This window comes from Archocentrus centrarchus, unplaced genomic scaffold (genome assembly GCF_007364275.1).
Source record: "Archocentrus centrarchus isolate MPI-CPG fArcCen1 unplaced genomic scaffold, fArcCen1 scaffold_19_ctg1, whole genome shotgun sequence".
NCBI lineage: Eukaryota > Metazoa > Chordata > Actinopteri > Cichliformes > Cichlidae > Archocentrus > Archocentrus centrarchus.
In genome coordinates, this window is record NW_022060245.1 from 24,803 (window position 1) to 49,038 (window position 24,236).

At 41.6% G+C, this 24,236-nt stretch overlaps 1 protein-coding gene and 1 long non-coding RNA gene across 2 annotated transcripts; both read left to right on the forward strand.

Moving 5' to 3' along the window:
• The first annotated feature begins 3,155 nt into the window (after positions 1-3,155).
• Positions 3,156-12,488, forward strand: LOC115775592 (uncharacterized). Its single transcript, XR_004019367.1, has 3 exons — positions 3,156-3,258; positions 9,129-9,170; positions 12,431-12,488. It is a non-coding gene; the product is annotated as an uncharacterized LOC115775592 (long non-coding RNA).
• LOC115775593 (gastrula zinc finger protein XlCGF8.2DB-like) lies at positions 12,484-24,226 on the forward strand. Its single transcript, XM_030723065.1, has 3 exons — positions 12,484-12,517; positions 13,904-14,743; positions 24,071-24,226. Exons 1-3 carry the CDS (start codon positions 12,500-12,502, stop codon positions 24,224-24,226), a joined length of 1,014 nt encoding a protein of 337 aa, XP_030578925.1. The 5' UTR covers positions 12,484-12,499.
• Positions 24,227-24,236: the final 10 nt, after the last annotated feature.

Here is a 24,236-nt window from a genome sequence, read left to right on the forward strand (position 1 = left end):
ACGCCCACATGAAACATAAAGACAAACTGGCAGAGAATGAAGGTGTCAGACAGCTTCTCAGAGAGTGGCCCCGCCTACACATGGATGGTGATGGTATCCTCAGAAGGGAGACGGTGACACGAAAACAGCTAGTTGTTCCTGATTGTCTAAAGCCAGTTGTGTACAAACTCCTGCATGAGGAGATGGGACACTTAGGTGCAGATAAAATGGTAGCACTGGCAAGAGAACGCTTCTTCTGGCCTAAGATGAGACAGGAGATGGAGCACTATGTCACAAATGTGTGTTGCTGCATAAAGAGAAAGAAGCCTCACAGAATAACCAGAACAGCTATACAGAGTATAGAGACCTCCGCACCGTTTGAGATGATCTGCATTGACTACTTACATCTGGACAAGTGTAAGGGAGATGAGGAATACATACTGGTTGTTGTTGATCATTGTACAAAATATGCACAGACATATGCAACAAGAGACAAGTCTGGGAAGACTGCAGCCAAAAAGCTTTTTGATGACTTTATCATGCGTTTTGGTTTCCCATCCAAGATCCACCACGACCAGGGAAAAGAGTTTGAAAACACTCTCTTTCACAAACTCCAAAGCTACTGTGGTATCCGCCACTCCCGCACTTCTCCATATCACCCCCAGGCTAATCCTGCAGAGCGCTTCAATAGGACGCTGCTAGGAATGCTGCGCACACTGGAGGAGTCTCAGAAGGCAAGGTGGAAGGAGCACCTGAACAAAGTGGTTCATGCTTATAACTCAACTGTGCATGAGGCAACAGGGTTTTCCCCATTCTTTCTTCTCTTTGGTCGTGAACCAACACTACCAGTGGACCTGATGTTCCCCAGGAAGGGAAGGGAAAGAAACCAGTCACAGACTGGCTATACAGAGAAGTGGAGAGAAGCCATGCAGGAGGCCTATGTGATTGCGATGCAGAATATGAAAAAAATGCACGAAAAGGACAGAAAACCTACAATCAGAACGCATGGAGTTCTACCCTGGGGTCAGGTGACCATGTCCTGGTGAGAAACCTGACTCCTAGAGGTGGCACTGGAAAACTACGCAGCTACTGGGAAGACCTGATTTATGTTGTCAAGGGAAGGAAAGGACCTGATAGCCCTGTGTATGTAGTTGAGCCATTGCAGGGAACAGGGAGACAACGGGTGTTACACCGAAACCTACTCCTGCCGTGTCCTTACCTGGTTGAGGCGCAAGAGGAGTCCAGCCTGAAAGAGAAAAGCAGTGGAGACAAAACAAAGCAGAGAACAAGGAGACGGCATAAAGCCAAGCACACTTACCCCACTGATGCAAGCAGTTCCAGTGATGAGGAAAATCACATGTGGGCAACAGTGAGGCAGGCAAATCCACCCCTCAATATAGAAGCAAAAGAGTTTTGCCCCCAGAATGAAATGCCCAGAGGTGAACCTGAGGAGGTGTTCATACCTGAGGAGCACTCTGAAGAGGAACATGAGGAGGAACAACATGAAGTGCCATCTATGGAACTTGAGGATGAACAGAGTGATGCTGAAACAGGGAGAGAAAGGCCTAAAAGAGTCCGACAGCCGAGGCATGTCTACACCTATGATCGGCTGGGGCAGCCGACCTTTCAGCTGCTGGAAACCTGCCCAGTTAGTATGAGTGAGTCCTCCAGAACCAGCCATGGCCTGCTAACCAGACCATAATCCATGTATCCTTTTTACATTGAATAGAGGTTCACACACACATATATACAAGACAACTACAAGTTAGTTTATTTCTGATTTGTTATACAGTTATAGTTCACGGGGATGTGGTAATTCAAACGCATCACAGAATATAAAAACAGGTTTTCTGAACATTTATTTCAATAAAAAGTACAGAAAATGGGATACTAAGCTAACATGTTGGAATTAAGACAGTAGTGTGGTACATACTGTAAAGTGAGAATTAGTAATGTGTACGCTTACTGTTAGGCATGCAGAACACATGGCTATGAAATGTGTGAATACACAGTTCTGGGTGTAAATGGTAATTTCCTTGTCCCATTTGTGAAGATTTGGGGGGCCCACCAATGCTTCTATGGACTATGCACCTTACAGTACTTACGGACTGTAGACATTTGATCCTGTATTGTGGCCATGAGAGACCATTAGAAAGGGAAAAAAAATGAAGAATGGACTATTAAGATAGTACAGCCTCATCATCCTGTAAAAGAGAAAAAATGTGATGTGTATGATACTTACCTGTTTATGTACCTTTTCATCAAATGTTCAGTTGTTAAGAAATTAAGAAAATGTTCGGCAACATTTTTTTTAGTGGGGGAGGGTGTTGCGACCTTGAAATATTCCTTTTAATCTTATTTGTATTTTCAATAATGTGGTTGGCAGTAACAGATTTAAACAATAAGTAAATGTTTTATGTTTCTATTTTATTTTGATGTCATGGCAAATATTACTGTGATTAATGTTGCTACTATGGGGTCAGAGTTCAGGATGTGATGTCATCAACTATCGCGAGGTTTGTGAGCAGCGCGACCTCTGGTGAATGGTTTTTTTTTTTGTTAGTTTCTATCGTGCATCTGTGCTCATGTTTGTGCTGCTTTGTGGAATCATTCAGAGAATCGGGAATAAAAAAAGTTGCTGAACTGAAGATGGAATCCTGTCTTTTTAAGAGGGCAACACCAGCCTCCTGTTACAACAGGCGTACCTAATAAAGTGGCCAGTGAGTCTTCATAAAGGAGGAGTTACATGGATCATCTCTGCAACGGGAAGAGGAAATATGAGCGCACAGAATGAGCAGCGACTCCCAATGTGACCAACACTGAATGTGACTTTCTGGGCTTCCTGCTCCTTCTTCTCTCCAATGACGGCCTCAGTGATGAAGGCAGATGTTCCTGCTGCTGCTCTGCTTTGATATGAGCTGCATGAAACAACACTGCAACAACACGCTGGACAAACATCTAAGAGTCCATCTGCAGGACTTTGGAGTTTCCTTCACTCTCCTTCACTCCTTTCCTTCACCTCATGACGTTTTCCATCCACATGAAGGTAAAGTGATGAGGAAAAGGAGGAAGGACGGATTTGGACTCACTTCTTTGGGAGCTCAGACTCGACTCTGGAGCGCCCCCTGCTGCGCTCCCGGCTCAATCGCAGCCACTTCCTGTTCAGTGGGATTAACCGGAAGTGGGACAAGTCTGCCGTGAAGCGCGTGGATCTGTGCTCGCTGACCTTTTTGTGTGTTTGGAAAGAGTTGCAGCTTCGTCCCGCAGCTTCATCTAAAGGTAAGCAGGAGCTAACTTTAATGTGAGCTCAGTTCATCTGGAGCTGAGCTCCTGAATGAGCTCTTCTGCTGCTCTCCTCGGTGTCTGTTCACTTTATTGTGAACACGCTGAGAGGAGAGTGAGAGAGTGTTTGGAGACCAACAGCAGCTAATCATTAGCTCAGCATGCTGGCAGAAGGTGGAGCACAAACTCTGTTTTTCTGCCTGCTCCAAACCTCTGCAGCCTCATTTCTATTGAAATAAATGAGAGCGATCTGCTGCAGGATCAGGGTCACAATAAACTATATTGTTCAGCTGCTGTGGATGAACACGTGAGAGGAAGTGAGCTCCTAAAATGATGTTCAGAGAGCAGCTGGGCGGTGAGGGGAGAGGAAAGAGGAGCATAGAGATCCCAGCAGCAACACACAGGACAAAACACAAAGAGCAGGAGACAAAAAGCTAAAGACACGCAGCAGCGGCCGCGCTCACTGTAAACTTCCAAAACTTCTTCGAGCATGTACAGTTCCAAAACAGATGAACAGAAGTTTCTGGGTAGAGCTTACAAAAAGAGCAGGAAATATCAATATCAGCTTTGTATTTCTGGAGAAAGTGCTTAGTTGGATAAAATTTATGAATTAATTTAAAAGAAACTTCTTTGATTTTATTAGTGAGAAAAAATTTGTGTGGGAGAGACCAAACTTTTTACCAATTAACATTCTGCACAAAGGAGTTCCAATAAGATACACAAGATGGGGATGAAACCAGATTTTCTTGGAATAAAGAACGGATTTTGGAATTAACAGCTTTTAATTGAGTTGAGAAACAGAGTTTACCAACAGCGGTCTGTTTAGGGTCAAGAGGGCTCATAGGCTGGATGGAAGAAAAGTCAACATCCCTGAACAACATAAGCAAGCCAGATGGGATAGCATCAAAAACAATACTATATTCTCTTGGAGTGACAGGAATCTTATACTGAGTAAGAAATTCCTCATAGCGATAAAGAAGGCCTTTATTATTAAATAGCTGATTAACTTGAATAATGCCATAATTAAACCACCTCTGAAAAAATGACCTGTTTTTGTATAGTATGTTAGAGTTGTTCCAGATGTAACATCTCTGTGGAGAAAAATTATGTTTATAAATAAGGGACCAGGCTAAAAGTACCTGTTGGTGAAAACTAGGGTTTAATATTTTTCCCGAAAATGACATGGATCAAATCCCGGGAAATGAAGAGCCATTTCCCGGGAATCCCGGGAAAAAGTTTATTTATTTTTTTATTTTAATTAGGCCTTCTGTAGCCTGTGTCGGCCTTAACCTATTGTGATATTGTAGAGGTAGCTTTCCAGCTATGTCCTGTTATGCCCAGTAGGGGGTAACGTCGGCTTGATTAACGCAATAAAACCTACATCTCGACATTCGAGTGCTCGAGCTATGCGGTGTTGTATCGTTCCTCAACACTCCCTTAACAAATATAATTCGAATATTCCTGCATTGTACATGGAATTATACCAAGATATTTTACAACTGCTGGTGCAAAACAATACGGTTCATCTCCACAGCATTGATAAAGGCTCAGCCACTTGCGCTGTCGTGGCGACATCTGTTGGGCTATATCTCCACCAGTGGAACGCTGTAATAGTCATTGAAAAGTTAACTACCGTACTACACTATAATATGGCATAACACAGGGCCTTGAGTAATGCACTACGACTTGGTCATTGCCATTCTGGCAACAGCAAATTTATAACACCGTGTCTGAGGGTTAAAGTAGGTTCGCTGTGAATCGTCTATTGAAAAACTGGCCAATCCTTATAGCCTAAAAAAATATACATTTTACTCAACTCCATTTTAAAAGCGAAATATGTTAAAGCAATCTATTTCATGATAATTTCTTCACACATTAGGCCCGTATCCTAATTCATGATTGTTAGTAAGCGGCTGCAAACGAGGAAAAGAAACACTCGAAGTTAAACAGATATTTCTTTATTGTTCAGGGCAGGCATATTTTATAGGCTATATAATGCAATATAACAATATATAATAATATAAAATTATATAATACAAAATACCTTAGGGTAAACACATTGCCTACGATTTCAACAAATTAAAGAGGAAAAAAGCACAACTGTGTAATACCTCTATTAAAACGCTTGAGATGAAGCTGAAGCCTTAAACGGAGGCTGAACATGCCTGAAATGAAGAGTAATGCTTTTCGCATTAAACGAACCCTTCTCTCAACATTTCCTTAAATTTAACATTCTGAAGCTTTCTTTTCTTTCTGAAAGTCAAATCGACGCGCGCGACTTTTTTCCCGGTTTCCCGTCTAACGTTTCCCGGGAAACGGGAAATGGTTCTGATCGCATTTCCCGGGAATCCCGGATCTCGGGATTAAACCCTAGTGAAAACTGGATAGCTTAGTGGGTATTTTTGGAATACTATAATTACAGACGAGAACAAACTCTAGGCCCCCTAAATGTGAAAAGACATGTTGTGAAATGAATTTCCAGATGGAGTTTGGGTTTTTAAGATAATTTTTGATCCATTTTATTTTAAAGGTGTTATTAAAGGAGTCAAAATCAATAACATTTAGGCCGCCATACTTATCGTTGTTAAGGACAACAGATCTGCGTAAATAATGCGTTTTGTTTTTCCATAAAAAGCTGGAAAGTATTCTGTCAGAAGATTTACAAACTGATTTCTCAACATAAAGAGGTTGGGCAGCATAGGCTAGCCGGGATAATCCTTCTGCTTTAGTGAGCAGGACTCTGCCTCTCAAGGACAGGTCCCTTTGTAGCCAACAATTAAAAATCTTTTTTGACTTTTCAAGAATGGGAAGGAAATTGGTAATACTTCTGTTTTTACTATTCTTAGTGATACTGATACCCAGGTATGTTACATTATCTTTAACAGGGATGCCACAAATAGAGGAGTGTAAGCAGTTTTTCACTGACAACAGTTCACACTTATTAATATTAAGGGACAGGCCAGAGGCCTCAGTGAAGCTTTCAACTGTACTAATTGCCAGAGACACCTGTGACACATCCTTTAAAAATAAAGCTGTATCATCAGCCAGCTGGCTAATGAAAATAGTTCGACCTGCGATACTGATCCCCTGTATAGGACTGTTTCTGACATGAACATTTAGAAATTCAGCTGCTAACAGAAACAGATATACAGATAATGGGCATCCCTGTCGAACCCCTCTTTGGAGGCTAAACCTAGGAGAAGTACCATAAGGAAGTTTAATGCTGCTATTACCTTCTGCATACAAAGTCTGTACACATCTGGCGAAAAACTCACCAAAACCAAATCTTTTAAGTGTAATGAGCATGAATTCGTGTTCTATGGTGTCAAATGCTTTGTGAAAGTCCAAAAATAGAATTAAACTATTGTTCTGTATAAGTTCAGAATAATCCAGAATATCTAAAATTAGTCTAAGATTATTAGAGATGTGACGGTTTTTCATGAAACCAGACTGGCATTCATCAATGACAGAATCTATAACTAATTTAATTCTATTGGCTAAGATTATTGCTAAAACTTTGTAATCGTTGTTTAATAAAGAGATTGGGTGCCAATTGTCTAGGAGGAGGGGGTCTTTCCGTGGTTTAGGGACTAAAGTAATTACACCTTGACGCAATGTAGGGGGTAATAGGCCTTTACGGATGCTCTCACTGAAAACTTCTAATAAGAATGGAGCTAAACTAACAGAGAATTTCCTATAGAATTCTGATGTAAGCCCATCTGAGCCTGGTGATTTGTTTAACTTTAACTGACCTAAAGCTTTGATGACTTCATTTAAAGTTATTGGTCTGTCACAGAATTCAGCATCATCTTCTACCAATTTTTTGTTACCAAAAAGAGAATCAAAGAAATTGGTTATTGACTGCTCACAGGATCTGGATGCGTATAGATTGCTATAAAATTCTGTGCAGAATTTAGCTATTTCTTTCGGGTCTTCTACAACTGAACCATTAATTCTTAACTGTCTTATAGAGTTATTTTTTGACTGCTGTCTCTCGAGTCTGAAAAAATATGCAGAGTTCTGCTCACCTTCCTCAAGCCATTGCCTACGTGATCTAACATACGCTCCCTCAGCTTTCCTTTTATATATCTCATCTAGCCTAAGCTGCAACTCATCAAGTTCAGCTTTTTCATTGGTATCCAGGGAATCAACAGCTTTTGAAGACAGAAAAGTGATTTTTTGAACTACTTCGTTCTCCTCTGAAGTTCTCTTTTTGGCTAAATCACTGGAGTATTTCCTGAGAAATTTTGAAATATCATATTTTAACAGTTCCCAGTTAAGAATGAAAGCATTTTCCTTTGAGGCTTTGTTCCAGAAATAAGAAATAAGGCTTCTAATTTTAAGCAAACCTCTTTGTATTTAAGAATGCTGCTATTAAGCTTCCAGTAAGAAGACTTAAAATGATTAGAGCCATGTGTTAAAGGGATACAGATACGAATGGCTTTATGGTCAGATAGAGGTGAAGGGAGAATATTTGCGACCACATTACATAACTCTTTAGAAATGAGCCCATAATCAATCCTTGATTGGCTTGAAAAAGATTTATTGGACCAAGTATATTCTTTTGAAATGGATGGGTTTCCCTCCAGATGTCAATTAAACCATGTCTTTCAATGAAAAGGATTAGATAATTATCATGAGAGCTGTTGTCTTTTCTTGGAGGCCACCTATCATTAAGATTGCTCAGAACCATATTAAAATGTCCTCCAATCATAACATAAGAATTTGGATATTTAGGTAAGTACTGTAATAAGCGGTCCTCAATTTTGTCTATAAGAACAGAGTTCTCCTGGCAATTATTGAAACCATAAATATTTACCAAAATTAACATACGATTTGCTGTTTCCACCACAAGTATTGCATAGTGGCCTTCTTTATCACATTCTGAGATTATTACATTACCATTAAAACGGTTTTTGAGAATACACACACCAGCTGAGCGCTCAGTCCCATGGGACATCCAGACATCCGATCCCCACTGAGACCTCCAGAAATTAGTATCTTGAGAAGTGGAATGGGTTTCTTGAAGAAAGCAAAAGTCTGTGTTTTGTTGTTTACAGTAAAGAAATATGGCTTTGCGTTTTAAATGATTTCTAAGACCTCTCGCATTTAAAGAAATAATAGATAAAGACCTAAAAATATAAAACGAAAATAAGGAAGACAAGAGTTAGAACAGGAAATAAGAAATATTCAAATCTACTTACACTAACAAAACAAGTGGAGACTCATAACCAACCGGCAAGAAAAAAGTAATTAACTTTAGGGAGAAACCTGAGTAACTATCAGTTTTAAACCACATTGAGTGTGAACACTGCGACTAGCCTTTTGTGCTTAATAGGAGTATTATCAAACATAAGCACTAAATGCAGCCTGTAATAATGTATAAACATGAAAAAAGTTTGCCAGGATCGGCTTCAAGTGTGAACAGGAACTATTGGATGTAGTACCCCCATTTGGCAAAAAAAAGTCACAGCTTTATCCTTCAACTAAGGGAAAATTTCAGCTCCATCAACAAAGGCACGACCCCCAACAAAAAATGTCTTCTTGTTTTCCTTTCTTGCTTTTTCCACTGTGGGCCAAAGCTTTCTCCTTCTTTCTCGATCCTCAGCAGACAGATCTTCTGCAAATTTCAGTTTGTTGTCTCACAGGAAGGAAGACTGCTTGGCAGAACGCCAAACAGCATCACGGTAAAACCGAAGGGCAAAGCGAATGATGATACCTCTGGAACGGGTGTTGTTAGCTTTCTTTGGTCCAAGACGATGTACGACGTCAATAGAGCTTGAAAGTTGCTCCTTCATATCTGGAAGCAGGGTCTGGCAGATTTTAATGACATCCTTCCTCACATCCTGATTTTCCTTTTCCTCCAGGCCGAAGAGTCTAAGGTTCCAGCGACGTGAGTAGGCTTCCAGGTGGGTAATGCGACTCTCATGCACATTGCAGACTTTCTGGCAGTCGGTAATATGCTTTTCACAGCATTCCACCTTGGTTTTCATGTCTTTTAAATCTGCGCAGATGAACTCCAATGACTCCTTAATACCTTCTATCTGTTTAGAATTGTCCTTGATTGCCTCCTTAGCCTCATTAATTACAACAGAGTTGGTACTGACCATCTTTTCCAGCGCATCTGACCTGCTGTTTATAAGTGAGGTAAGCGATGCCAACTCTGCGAGGATCATCGGTTCAGTGTCATGCATTTTCCTTTGTTTCTCTGGTGGAGGTTTGGAGGGTGTCACGGGCAGAGGTGGAAACTTCGCTTCCATTACCTCCTCAGTTTCTGGGCCAAGATAATCATGCATGCTGGTAGTGATCAAGTTTTTTTCTCCAGCTAGCTGCCCTCGTATAGAGTTAGCTGGTTTGTTAGCTGAGTTAATGGTGGATAACTTACTGGGCTCATGTTTTCTTCTTTCTGCACCACTGCAGCTACACCTGGCTCCAAAATACTGTGCGCATCTACATCGTTATGTACGGTTCAGTGTGTGCAGGAAAGTGGGGACTTCATGGTGCCTTTAGGTGCACCTCGGAAACTGAACAATCTCTGCGATAAAAGTCATGAAGTTTGTTTAAAATTCTTTTTAAGTTTACCTTGTTCACAGAAACACACCTGTAGTCACTTTATCATTCCTTTTGATGCATCCTTTTAAATGTTTCAGTACAAACATTGTAACAGTAAAATAGGTTGTAGAAGTATATGTTTTATATTCATTTATAGTCTAATTATAGTTACATTTCTAGAAAGGCACAAGTCAGGTTATGGTGTAGAGTTTCAGTACGGTTTGTAGTTACCATATACCTACAGTACAAATTTAACACAGCAGTGTGTATCCATTGTTAAGCATGTGTATAGTTTGTGTACCTATTGGCCCTTTTCCATTAGTGCCTACTCTGCTCAGTTTTTAGGGTTTTCCATCAGATGGTAGTGTAGCTGACGCTATGGTGGTCTGTGTGGGTTGCCGTAGTGACAGGAAGTAGGAATATGCTACGAGATTTATTTGCTAATTTTGGTTTAATAATGGCACAATTATTTTATAACAATAAGTTACATGGCATTTCAGTTAATGTTTGTTTGTAGAATTACCTGTGCTTAAAAGAAAACTATATTTGTATTAAGTCATGGAAATGCATGACCCGGAAGTGTGTGTTGTCAGTAGCGGGAGAGAACGGACACAAGAGAAGTCAGAGAGAAACGAAATCGTCGATAAAAGACTCAAATCTGCTAATGATATTCTACTACTGGTCAACAGGCACACATGGTAATGATTATTTGCAATGCTGTTAATATTTGTTACAACTGAAATGTGTGATTTATGTTTAATATGAATGCGAGAGTTTGAACGAAGCCATTTTGTTCTTTATTTTAGTTTTCACGGTGTTCCAGGTGTTCCATTGATGATCCGTGCATCTTTTATGATCTGTAAAAGAAATAAATGTCTGTGGACATCAGTACGAAGCGTGAAGTCCTTTTGAGCAGACCAGAGTAGCTACAGGTAGTACCTGGTATCAGTTAGTTTTTCAGCACCTACTCAGCCAGGGTTCCACTTGGTTTACTTCATCTAAAGATGTGATGTCAGTTGACTGCATGCCAGGCAGTGATGTCACTAGATGAGTCATGAGAGCGACTCTTTCACAAGAATCAAAACCAAGGGAGCAACGAGGGAATTGGCTCCACACTAACCAACACAGACTTTTTTGTGCTCTGTGACTGACAACAGAATCTAGAGCTAGCTAAATGAAGTCACCTTTGTGTTGGTGTCACACACAAATGAATCACAGGACTTTCAGGCTGCTTTGCTGAGGTGGTACTCAAATGTAATCGACAGTGAACAATACCAAGTCAAACTGAATTGTGCGGTGTAGATTGTTGTGGCAAAGAATGAAGCAGAACAGGAGGAGCTACTCGGCTGTGGTGTCTCCAGTTGTCTTTGTTCCCAGCAGAGTAGAATCCAAAGCTCACTCTCAGCTCTCCTTCCAGGAACGATGATGCTGATTTTCTGTTGTTTTTCACTTTGTGCATAAAGTTTCATGAGGTTCAAATGGAGCAGCAAACTGCAGTTTCTCAGCAGTGGAGGTGCAGCAGTGCAGTTTCTCAGCAACTGGAGACTGACAGACTGACTGAAGACATTTAGTCTGAGTGGATCTGAACTTTCCTTCTTGATGGTTTCCATCTTGCTTTGACTGCAGCTGTAGCAACACTGATTCCAGGAGGATGTGTACAAAACATTTTGACAGACACACAAAGCTGGACAGCTTTTGTTCTGAGGGTGTCTCTGTGTGTGTGTCTGAATTCACTTTGTTCCTCTAAGGCCTCTTTCCCAACAGGGTTCCGGTGCCGGTGCCTTTATTTGAACCGTTAGGCGGGTTTTCCACCGTGGAAGCACTCGGTGCTCGGCCAAAACACGGGTTCAACTCCGGCCCCGCAAACTAGCTGGTCTCGAACCAAGAACGCGTGATGAAAGCGGCAGAAGGGCGTGACTCTGCCGTCTCAACATCAAGTTTTCTACCATATTACACGTGTATTACAGGAGAAAAGGGAAGCGATTTTCACGGCTGTGAATTAGGTTGGGCTCTAAGGCTGAACTTGCTGCTTTGTATCAGTTCATATCACAGATAAAAGGACACAAAGTGCGTACTTGTCGTCTTGCTCTAATCTCTGTCTGTGTTTCCCTCTGTGCTGCACACAGATGCTGCAGTAGTTTGGTTTGGACCCTAAAACGTATTTGCAGCACAGAAAGGGGAGCGTGTTCTCCCACGTTTGTGCGCTTCGGCTTCGTGTCCAGACGAGGACCCGCCCACACTCCTACATAAAGGAGCAGTTCACAGAAACGCGGTGGGAACGCGGGCCCGTTCTTAAGCGTTTCGCCGGTTCATGGGAACATCACGAACACTGGCACGTGAACCGGTTCCTCGGCGGTGGGAAAGTAGCATCAGAGATGTCAGCACATGAACAGGGACTCCAACCACAAACCTCTGGGTTACTAGTCGGCTCTTCAGACCTTCTGTCTTTGTTTCAAACAGGTTTCCCACCTACTGTTTCTAGATGCCCACCCTAACATAGCCGGCTAGAACCGGCCGTATCCCACAACAGTGTGTAAATCAAAATCCAGCCTTAAAGGGCTCATCCCCCCAAACAGTGCAGTGTGGTAGCTTCTAATAAAGATCTGTTCTCCTGCAGCTGATCATCAGGAGGAGGAGAGTCTGACGGAGCAGCAGAGGAACATTTTCAGCCTCTACAGAGGAAACAATGAGTTCAACACAACAGGTGAGAAAAATCTCAGTGTTACACTATTATTGAAACTGTGTGACTTCATCAGCTGCTGCTGGTTTGTTTTATTAATTTATTATGGTCCCAATTAGCATCCACTGTTCCGTACTCTTCAGCTTGGGGGGGTTGGGGCCTATCACAGCTGTCAGACAAGTATTCACATTTATGGATAATCACCATTTAACCTAACTGGTGGAAATGGCAGTAAATGCATATCTTTGGACTGTGGGAGGAAACCAGAGTATGCGAAGAAAACCCACATAAACATAAAAAGGAGAACACAAACTCCACACAGAAAATCCTTGGCCAAGGTAGAATTGAATCTAGGATCTTGTTGCTGTGAGGCAGCTGTGCTAACCACTACGTCACTGTGCTCACATTTTAACAGGACACTGAAACAAAGACATTAATAATCAAGATTCAGATCAAACCCACAGTTTATCACACAATACATCATTTTCATTGAGCAGTATTTGATCTATAATGTCATTTTCATCACTGTTGTAATTACACATTTCATATTTTCATAGCACTTTTCCACTCTCTCCTCATTAGATCTCATTGTTTTCCAACCAGTTTGATTCCAGTTCTTACTGGTTTGGAAATGCTGTCCCAGTAGCTGTTGATGTTGCTGTTGTGGTGATCCCCAGAGTCTCTCATCCCGTGGTTCAACCCACTCCAACTCCACTGTGTTGGACTGCAGCTGGTGGCAGTAGTCCTTGTTCTGCTCTGAAGATCTGCTTCAAGCTTTAGGGTCACTCTGAGCAGAAGCTGCAGAAGGTGGAGAGCTGCTTCATGTGCTGCTACACCAAACTCACAGAGGCTGCAGAGCAGAACAACAACTACATCACAAACTGCAGCTCAACACTGTGGAGTTTGTCTGTCAGTGTGATCAGAAACTCAGTGAGAGAGAGCTCATATTTGCTTTGTTATTTGTTAGAAAATATATGCATACAGTACTTGAAAAAGTGTGTGTTTGCTGTCCTTTTATGGCCTTCATGTGGCCTGCAGTAGTCCTGTGAGGAATCTTGGATTCATCTTTGACCAGGATGTGTCTGTTAGCTCACAGATAAAACAAGTTTCCAGGATGGCTTTCATCCATTTGCAGTGTTGTCCCATCCTTTGGCATTTTGACATGTTATGATTCTTTATAACCAGGATGTCCAATTAATGCTTTGAAATCATTGTACATAAATTTATGTTTCCTCTTCTTTTCCCTTGTACATGGTTGCATGTAATGTGCTACTTTCACCAGTAGGTGGAGGTAATAGACCTAGTAGATCTTTGGAGGCTCCAAAAAAAACTCTAATATTAATGGAGTTTGAAGTTTGTTCCACGACTGCATTTCACTCACTGCCTCTGTTTGTATCTCTGTCACTGCAGGACCAACATGGAGCGAGAAGTCAGGAGGCTGACAAACCTCACAGAAGGAAGGGAGGAAAACAATACACCTGTGATCAGTGTGGGAAGGATTTTACCTGGAAGGGTAATCTTAAAAGACATCAACTCATCCACACTGGAGAAAAGCCGTACACCTGTGATCAGTGTGGCGAGGATTTTACCCAGAAGGGTAATCTTAAAAGACATCAACTCATCCACACTCGAGAGAAGCCGTTCAGCTGTGACTTGTGTGGAAAGTCTTTTAGCCTGGCTCGACACTTAAAAACACACCAACTCATCCACAGTGGAGAGAAGCCGTACAGCTGTGATCAGTGTGGGGAGGATTTTACCCAGAGGTGTCATCTAAAAAGACATCAACTCATCCACACTGGAGAGAAGCCGTTCAGCTGTGACTTGTGTGGAAAGTCTTTTAGCCTGGCTGGACACTTAAAAACACACCAACTCATCCACAGTGGAGAGAAGCCGTACAGCTGTGACTTGTGTGGAAAGTCTTTTAACCGGGCTGGAAGCTTAAAAAAACACCAACTCATCCACAGTGGAGAGAAACCGTACAGCTGTGATCAGTGTGGCAGAGCTTTCACTGACAGTAATAGCTTAAAGCGTCATCAAGTTACCCACTCTGGAATTAAGGCATACAGCTGTGACTATTGTGGAAAAAGTTTCAGCCGCATAGAGAGCAGAAATACACACCTACTCATTCACACTGGACATGATGTGTACAGCTGTGATCAGTGTGGCAAAAAGTTTGGAACAGACCAACAATTACAACAACACATGTTTACCCACACTGAGGAGAGACCTCATAAATGTGACCTGTGTGATAAGACTTTTAAAGCTCCACAGCACCTGAAAAAACACCAACAGATCCACAGCAGAGAGAGACTCTACAAGTGCAGTTACTGTGAGGTATGTGTTTTTATTTTGATCTTGTAACTTTAGCCTGACTGTTGGGAACAACTGTTCAGTTATGATTTTTGCTTCTATGATCATAAGAAACTAAATTGTTACTTTTTTTTAGTGACAAACATTTATATCACTGTATTATTTATGGTACACCAGTTTTCCGGTATATCGTGGTATTATTATTTCTGCATATATGGGTCTTTATGTTGGTTTACAGTGGCTCCTTCTTCAGTCAGAAGTATATAAAATAGGGCTGCAACAAAAATAGTTAATGATGAATTTAATTGTAGTCATTTTTTATTACTGGTTTCATTTTTCTTTTGAGATATCTTCCTGACCGTCTATCTCTGGCGAGCTTCACATGTGCAATAGCATTCAGCGACATGTTTATTCATGGCAGCCAATGGTGAAAGAACACGGCGTGCTAGACAATCCAAGGTTTCACAGCCACTCACTTTTTTTTTTTTTTTTTTTTTTTTTTTTTTTTTTAAACAGAGTGAGACGTTTCTTGTCCGTTTATCACTGGTGGGCATGTTCAGTCATGTTGGCTACTGGTGCTAATGTGCCAACTTTGTTTTACAGGGAAGAAAAAGTACTCTATATTTTTCATGGTTGACTTTGTACACAATCAGATTTTAACAGCTTCTCTCCTGGTAGTTATACTTCCTCCATCTTTCTATCTAATATTTAGTCAGAGAATTTCAGCTCAGAGTTGAGCTCCATGTCTCTCTCTCATGATGTCTCTGCTGCTACCAGGACCTAACCTAGCAGTGACCAAGGATCCCACAGTCTGCCCTGCAGCAGTCCAACAGAGTTCATCACTGTAAACTGAACCACAAACACTGCAAACTACCCAGTTTAGCTGCACTTACTGTCCACTATAAAACTTTGAATAACATGAATTATCATTCATTTGCTTTCAGAAAACCAAAATCAATCACTGCTCACTTATAGTGAGTCCCACAGTTTGTTGGCTCTATGAATGTACTCTGTATAGTATGATGGTGCTATATAGTATTTCTTAGCAGTATTGTAGTATTACTGTGGTAGTCTGGTCCTATATAAGCATTATAGTGTTCCACTGATGTTATTGCACCTTTACAATTGTGGTAATACAGTACTATAATTGTTGTATTTCACTAGTATTTTTATAGTAAGACATTATTATTGTAGCAGTATGTTGGTAGCAGTTTAGTAGGACAGTGATATTGCAGTATTACGGTGGTATTATTGCAGTGTCACTGTGGTAGTAGTGCTTCAGTATGACATAAAGTTATCATAGTATTAAATGAGTATTATTACAGTATTATGGTGGTATTATTGCAGTGTTACAGTGGTAGTATTTTAGTATGACATTAAAGTTATTACAGTATTAATGAGTATTATTGCAGTATTATGGTGGTAGTATTGTAGTTCTTGTATCCAGTAAGCTGAGTGTTGTAATGTAAACAGTATAAAATTTAATTGGACGTTGGCAGAGATGCTCTTTATTCCAGGCGACGTCCAGGATAAAAATGTTGAAGGATTCCTGGACTTACACTGTCTTTGTGTCTTTGTTTAGAAGCAGAGCCACACAGATGGATCCATTTCTCAGTCCTGTCATCGCTGTGGTGGTGGGAAAGTGTTTCTATGTGACCTTTGTGGGAAAACATTCAGTCAGCAACAGAGCCTAAAAACACATCAGCGTAGACACACTGGACACAAAACTGAAGTACTGCAAAGAATGTGGGAGAAGCTTCCCCACAACAAGTGAATTAAAACTCCATGAACTCTTCCACAGTGGGATTAAAAGCACCTCTGTGACCAGTGTGGGTCATCCTTCATCATGCCGGTGAGCTTAAAGTGCATAAACGAGTCCCACACAGGAGAGAAAACCATACAAGTGCAGACACTGTGACAAAGCTTCTCACGGATCAGATACTCGTAACCTTCATGAAAGTACACACACTGAAGGGAACTACAGCTGTGACCAGTGTGACAAGAGCTTCAGGAATCTGACTTCATACTCCCGACACAAACGATCCCACGCTGCCAAGAAACTGTTTCATGTTACCAATGTGCAAAACATTCTCTTCATTATCTGCTCTGTGCAAACATCAGCGTGATCATGCAGGCCTGAAATCATTCCCATCATTGGATCACAATGAATCTGCAGACACACAAGATCCTCTTCTGGTCAAACTTAAAAAACCTTGAGATCCGGCTCCCACAGAATTCCGATGGAATCTCCTGTAAAGATCTGATGAGGGAGCTGTGAAAGAAAATGTTACCATAGTTACATTTTTCTAGAAATTAGTAGCATGCAGTTATTTGTATTTAGTTTTAGTATTTGTATTATAAAGTTGCAGTTGTGTTCAGGTGAGATTGCAGCAGTATTATAAGTTTGCCATCCAGTGGGCTGGATTGGACTAATTGAATATTTTGTTGGGCCTCAGGCCTTATGTTTGACAACCCTGAATTTAACACATCTAGACAAAAGATCCATAAGATTGAAATGCTTGAGGAAACCTTCTTCCTGGATTTAAGTGTTTTAGCTGTTAGAGTTCGTGTTAGTGATGAGCTTTTCTCCAGCAGTCAGATTAAAAATCAGTTCTTATCTTACATGTTAGTTTGTACTGAATCTGTTTTATCTTCATGTTGTTGCTGTTTATTGTTTGTGTTGTAAATCTTACAAATATTAAATATTTAAAAATGTTTAAAGAAACAGTTTAATATTTTAATTAATAACATCTCGGCTTCTTCCTTACCATATATGGTGTAAGTGTACCGTGGAATGTGCATATGTAACATGGCGTACATGAGACACGTATCCTATGTGTGTTCTGTAGGCTTGAAACAGCCTGCAGGTAACTACAACTTCCTTTGTAAGAAATGTCACCACGTGTTTCCATTTCAAACATAAAAACAACAGTCTCATATGTACATAAAACAACTTATTAAAGCATACAAACAGAAGATATGATAATTCATAATAAACAGAATGGAATTTATACCATAATTCCAACATTTCCCTCCTGTTTATCATAACTTACACATTTTCAGTGTGGGTTTCATTCATTGCCAAATATTTACATATTTATAAAATATCTGCAGTCATTTCAGCGTCTTGGTCGACCATCTGAAGCTGCAAATATGACACGACATAACCTGTGAAAACCTTTGTTATCATGACCTGATGCAGGGCAGAATGCACATTGTGAACACACAAATCAACACCAACACACACAAAACAGGTGGTCAGGCATTTCAACAATACCTGCCACCAAGTTCCTGCATTTAGCCAGGGAAAACCAATCACTCTGGCTTTCCTGAGTGTGCTGTTGTACATATTTCTGTAATTCAGTCAGTCTGTCGAGTGCCTCCCTTATGGCTCCGCCAGCATTATCTTCATCTGGGATGTAAGTACAACATGTCTTACCAATGATCTTACACACTCCACCCTGGGAAGCTGTCAAAAGGTCTAATACTATCCTGTTTTTCATCACCATTGCTCTGAGTGAACTTAACTCTTTTAAAGTTCCTTGTCCTAGAGCTATGGTTGTATTTACCAGACTGTAATAGTGCATAGTGATTTATTTCCACTTGGTCACGGACAAATCCCAGTCCAATTCCTGGAAGATAGACTGGTCAATCTTTGCTCCGACTCCCCAGATCCGGAGCTCCTCTGGGACTTCTGAATGGCTCGTGAGCCACTCTCCAACCTGTCGCTTCGTCTTGTGATGTGGATGACTGGCCTGGTACTGCATGAAAAAGACATGATCTGACACATATGCAACACTACACAGGCCTCCCCAACCTGGGGGAAGGGACACGTATGCTTTGTGACCACAGATGAAATACCAGTCCGCTAACACTCTTGTTCCCTTGGGTCCTGGTGCTACTCGTGAGCACTGACTCAGCTCCCCAGTGTCCATCTGTATTCTGTAGGCCAGGTCAGACTGACATTCCTTCCTCTGTACAGTTAGATTGTTATGACAAGCAATATTTTGGAGGCAGGTCAGGCATTGTCTCTCATCTGTTGGTGGACAGTAGGAATAAGTAGCATTACAGAGAGTGGCTGGTAACCTACCCACCTTGGTGGTTCCATTTGCTATAACACATGCTGGAAAAGCTTTCTCTGGCAAATGAATCAACATCAGTACCTCAGGAAGGGGGTTAGCTAACTGGGGCCAAGTGAGCAAATCTGTTAACATGGAACAGTTTCTATTAATGGGAGAACTTATCCCCTTTACATTAAGAATTGTGGTAAAATTTGCTTCACTCCATTTAGCTCTTCTCCCTGGATGTGTAGCCAACCCATAGAGGCACCATGAGTGCTCCCAGCTAACATTGTAAGGCCTCAGTCCAGTATTGTGTCCTGCCACTGGCATATGTGCACACACATAACAATTTTCCAATTATTAACATGAGCTGTGACATTCATTAACTGCCACCATTCACTGGTTGCATATTCATGTGGGTACTGGGTGTAATTTAATGAAGATGTTCCTCCTAAAACTAGCAGTGTGCTCACGCTGAGAATAATTATGAAGCTGCAGAAGGGCGCCATTCTAAAGGAGTAGGGATCAGTTGTTTCTTCACTGGGTTGAGACGAAAAAAACCACTATAAGGAATTTCCCCCTTTGTAACCAGACTTCCACCTTTACTCCGAAGTAATTGGCTCCACCTTCTTGCAGTGACTCAGATGAATCCACGTAGATCTCTCAGTGATTTTCACTGCTGTTGGTGTGGTCAGTAGAGCTTGGTATGGGCCGTCCCACCTCGGGTTCGACCAGCACTTCTGTTTGATGACCTTGACCAGCTGGTGTTATGTGCATGTACATTTTCACTAGATCTATACAGTCCACCCAAGGTCTCCCCCGTTTCTGCCATTCTTTTCTTCAACCTGTTTTTTATTGTCCCATTTGTTCTTTCCACTAGCCCTGCACTCTGTGGGTGGTCTGCACAATGGTTCTTCAGTTCAATGCCTAGATTCTGAGACACCTTAGACACTATCTCATTTACAAAGTGTGGTCCAGTATCACTCCACAGCTTCTCTGGAATTCCATAATTAGGAATTATGGTCTTACATAAGGCTTTTGCAACTGTCAGTGCATCCGCCTTTGCAGATGGAATAATTTCAACCCATTTTGTAAAAGAGTCTACAAGTACTAAACAGTACTTATAAGTCCTACATTTATTCAGTTCTATGAAATCCATGTGGAGGATTTGGAAAGGATAACAAGGTGTTGGAAATCTACCCCTTCTTGGTCTCAGATTACCTTGTGGATTATTTTTACAGCAAGTTAAACATGCTCTACAAAAATTCTTTGAATAGTTATTAAAGCCTTTTGCATAGAAGTATTTACGTATTACCTCCGTCATCCCCCTGTTGAGAAATGGCAAGGCCCATGACTCAATAATTCTGCAGTTTTAAAAAGGGCTTTAGGGAGTACTGGTTTATCATTAATATGATAAATGTTATCCTTCAATGTCGCCCCGTCCCTAAGCCACTGCTCTATTTCTGCTTTCGGGGCCTGTGTTTGCATGTCCTGTAAAACCTCCTATCATATTGGCTCTTGCATATGGAAGTATGTGTCGCTGTGGCCATAGAGGCCCTGTGCCGCTTCCTTAGCTATCTTATCTGCAAAGGCATTTCCTAAGGTGACAGGATCTTTGCCCGCAGTGTGGGCTGCATGTGTTGGAAAAAATAAGCTGAGCTCTGAAACCAAACTGATTTTATGATGATTTATTGAAAGTAAAGAATTTAACCTTTGCAAAGGGATCAATACAGCACGAGCAGTCTTCGCACCAGCATTGACCAAAGAGTAAAAGAAAACACAGTTCCTTTATAGTCATTGTGTTGAATACCATCCTCTTCTGTTATCTGTGGGGAGTTCAGTTTTCCACTACCATGTAGCACCTGCATGATAAAAGAGTGCGTCATGGCCTTGGACGCAGCTTACAGTCAAGTTGTTTTCTCGTCTTCACACACTGGTCTTTGTGCCAGAAAATTACAGTTACATTCCAAAGAAGTACACAGAGGTTATTTGAGTTGAAAAACAAATTTTCCATTACACTGCACATTTACAAATAGCTATATTTTTGGGTTTCATAATGGCCAAAAGTAACTGTTTTAGCAATTTAGCATGTTTCACTGGCTGACCTGTAGACGTCTGCATTCCCCTTCTTGCCCACCGGGCTGCAAAAAGATGTACTGTTGAAAATGCATATTGGCTGTCTGTATAAATTGTCACAGCCTTGTCCTTATAAAGTAAGCAGGCTTCTATGAGAGCTATAAGCTCTGCTGCTTGGGCAGAAAAATGAGATGGTAGTTGTTCTGCCTTAATGATTTGTTTGTCAGTTACTACTGCATACCCCGTTTCTGTAATACCTCTGTCATTTTTCCTGCTCGACCCATCTACATACGCCACATCACCTTCTGTTAATGGCGTATCTGACAAATCCTCCCTTGGTTTACTATTTTGCTCTGTTATAGCTTTACAATCATGTGGTTCTCCATCTTCTGGAGTAGGGAGCAAAGTAGCAGGGTTCAAAGAGGTACAGCGCTCAATTGTAATATGTGGCTGAGATAATAGCAGAGCAATACAACTTAAATGTCTTGCTGGTGAAAGGAAAGTCATCTTACTTTGTAATAACAGAACTGAGACCGCGTGTGGTACTTTTAATGTCAGTGGATGAAACAAAACTAATTCACTAGAAGATTCCACTGACATTGCTGCTGCACATACCGCTTGCACACCAGGTGGGAGCAGGGCTGGACTGGGACAAAAAATCAGCCCTGTCATTTTTGGCTTAGACCGGCCCGCAACTATGTCTTAGAAGCATTTGACTCTTATTCAGTGTGGGCACACCTTTTGCTAATAATACTTTTTCTTTTTTAACTTACTTTAGTAATGCTTAAATTGCAAAGTTTTGACGTATCATTTAGTTTTTTAAAATCTGTTATTTCACCTGCTTGAGGGCTTTTTAAAACATGTTTAACCAGCACAGAGGCTACAAATTCAAACTACTGTGCAGCCTTTCAGCACACCTTTAACCTAAATATCTAAAATGCTGTGATGCAGCCTAAAATGGACACTCGCTGCTCATCCAACACTTCTCAGCCTTGACCGTTTGCTATTTTATCAGATTAAGGTGCCGTGGCTGCCAGATTTGGGAAGTATGCAAATGTAAATAAATATTGATATTAATCAATCGCCATTGCTCATCACACTGCTGCTGTCTTCACCTACAGCAGAGTCTGCCCAAGCCTTGAAGGGGACCGAAGCAATATTTGATTTGGGGCCCCCTTCATATCACTTCATTGTCCCCTGAACTTAATTGTTATTAATGCTGGAGGGTTGAAGTTGATTTTTTTTCTTTTTTTTTTGTAGCCCTTTAACGCCGGGCGATCGCTGCTGAAGTGCCCGTTTCTTGCCCTCAATAGCGGCGAACAGCTGATTGAGACATGGCGTATCAGCTCGGAGTCGGTTGATCAAAGGACCGTTGATCAGCTGGTGTATTACCGTAACTCCGCAACCGTTTGTCCTATCAAAAAAATGCAAACGGTTCCTGAAAGCCCAGAAATTGCGCATCACAGCCATATAGGGGCATTACGGTATTTGTTGCCGGAAGTCCGCGAACTGCGGCACTTTTGAAGTATGTCGTGTCACAGTGGACACATTCGGTGTCAAAGGGTTATTAAGGATATATTACAGTTTCAGCGTTTTCAATTCAATTTTTCAGTTCAATTACATTTTATTTATACAGTGCCAACTCACAACAAACAGACATCTCAAGGCACTTTATAGTGTAAGGTAAAGACCCCACAATAATTACAGAGAAAACCCATCGTTCATCCTAATCTTAAAAATAGAGAGGGTGTCTGTCTCCTGAATCCAAGCTGGGAGCTGGTTCCACAGAAGAGGGGCCTGAAAGCTGAAGGCTCTGCCTCCCATTCTACTCTTAAGTATCCTAGGAACCACAAGTAAGCCAGCAGTCTGAGAGCGAAGTGCTCTATTGGAGTGATACGGTGCTATGAGCCAATGAAAAGAAGCCAATATGGGAGAACTCTGCTCTCTCTTTCTAGTCCCTGTCAGTACTCTAGCTGCAGCATTTTCTCACTTCTTTCTTTTAGGAAATTGGCATTTGTAAAAAATTAAAACAAACCAAAAAAGTTTCATGACAAATGTGGGCGAGCTTGGGGGCCCCCTGGTGGTCAGGGGGCCCTATGCAGCCGCATATGTCGCCTATTCCTCTGGCCGGCTCTGCCTACAGCTGCTGTTGCTTAATCATTACTGTTACAGAGGACGTGGAGGCTACAGCAGTGAACATGTCTGTGATCTTTACACATTTTGTAGCATCTACAGTGACACTCTTCAATTTCTTCACACGTAACTTCTCTGAACCTCCTTTCTGCCGCTTCGGTTTCTCCATATTGCCTCTCCTTTAACACACGCGCTCAACACTGAAACTACTAGCGGGAGTAGTTTCAGTGTTCTGCACCACGCAGAGAAAGGGTGGGGCCGCTTTCATCCTATATCCTGATTGGTTCTGTCCACTGTCTATATTGAAGATGGGCCAATGGGCCGCCCCGCTAAATTGTGGGCCGGTCTCTTTGGAAAAAAAAGGGAAGAAAAAAAAATCCAACGGCATCGGCCCCTGAGGACTGTCGGCCCACCAGGCAAATGCCCGGTACGCCCGATTGCCAGTCCAACCCTGCACTCAATCATCAAATGTTAAAAAAGGAAAAAGAGTCAGGAGTGCTGTAGCTGAGCCTTAGGATGAAAAGCAACTTTCCAAACCTGGGACTACATCTCTTCCTGAGACAGGAAGGACTGTCTCTGCTGCTGTCCTGATCAGTTTCATCTTCAGCATCCTTCTTCTTCCAGCATGAAAACTGAGGAGTCAGTATGTACCTGGGCAAAGGTGCTGCAGACTGACATTAACTTTGTGACAGAGAGCAGAGCCGCGCCCTGGAACCTTCTGTAAGGTCTGTGGGTGGAGCCAAAGATCACAACATTAGGCAGCCTTCAGTCAATAAATATCTAAACATCATCTTTAAATTGTAATACATGTTTTTATAAAACATGGTTTATACAATAATATCAGTGGCATTATTATTATTTATCAGAACATATCGTATCAAACATACTATGGTTGTTGAAGTCTGCTTGTATTTGCTGAAGGAGCTTGTAGAGTGGATCCAGCCTCTGTCTCATGCTGAGTCAGCTCCTTCACAATGATGAGCTTCTCTTCTTCCAGACGCCTGACAGACACGAGCTGCTCAAACAGGAGCTGCTCAAACGGGAGCTGCTCAAACGGGAGCTGCTCAAACGGGAGCTGCTCAACAGGAGCTGCTCAACGGAGCTGCTCAAACGGGAGCTGCTCAAACACGAGCTGCTTCAACTGGAATCATAACGCTGTTTGA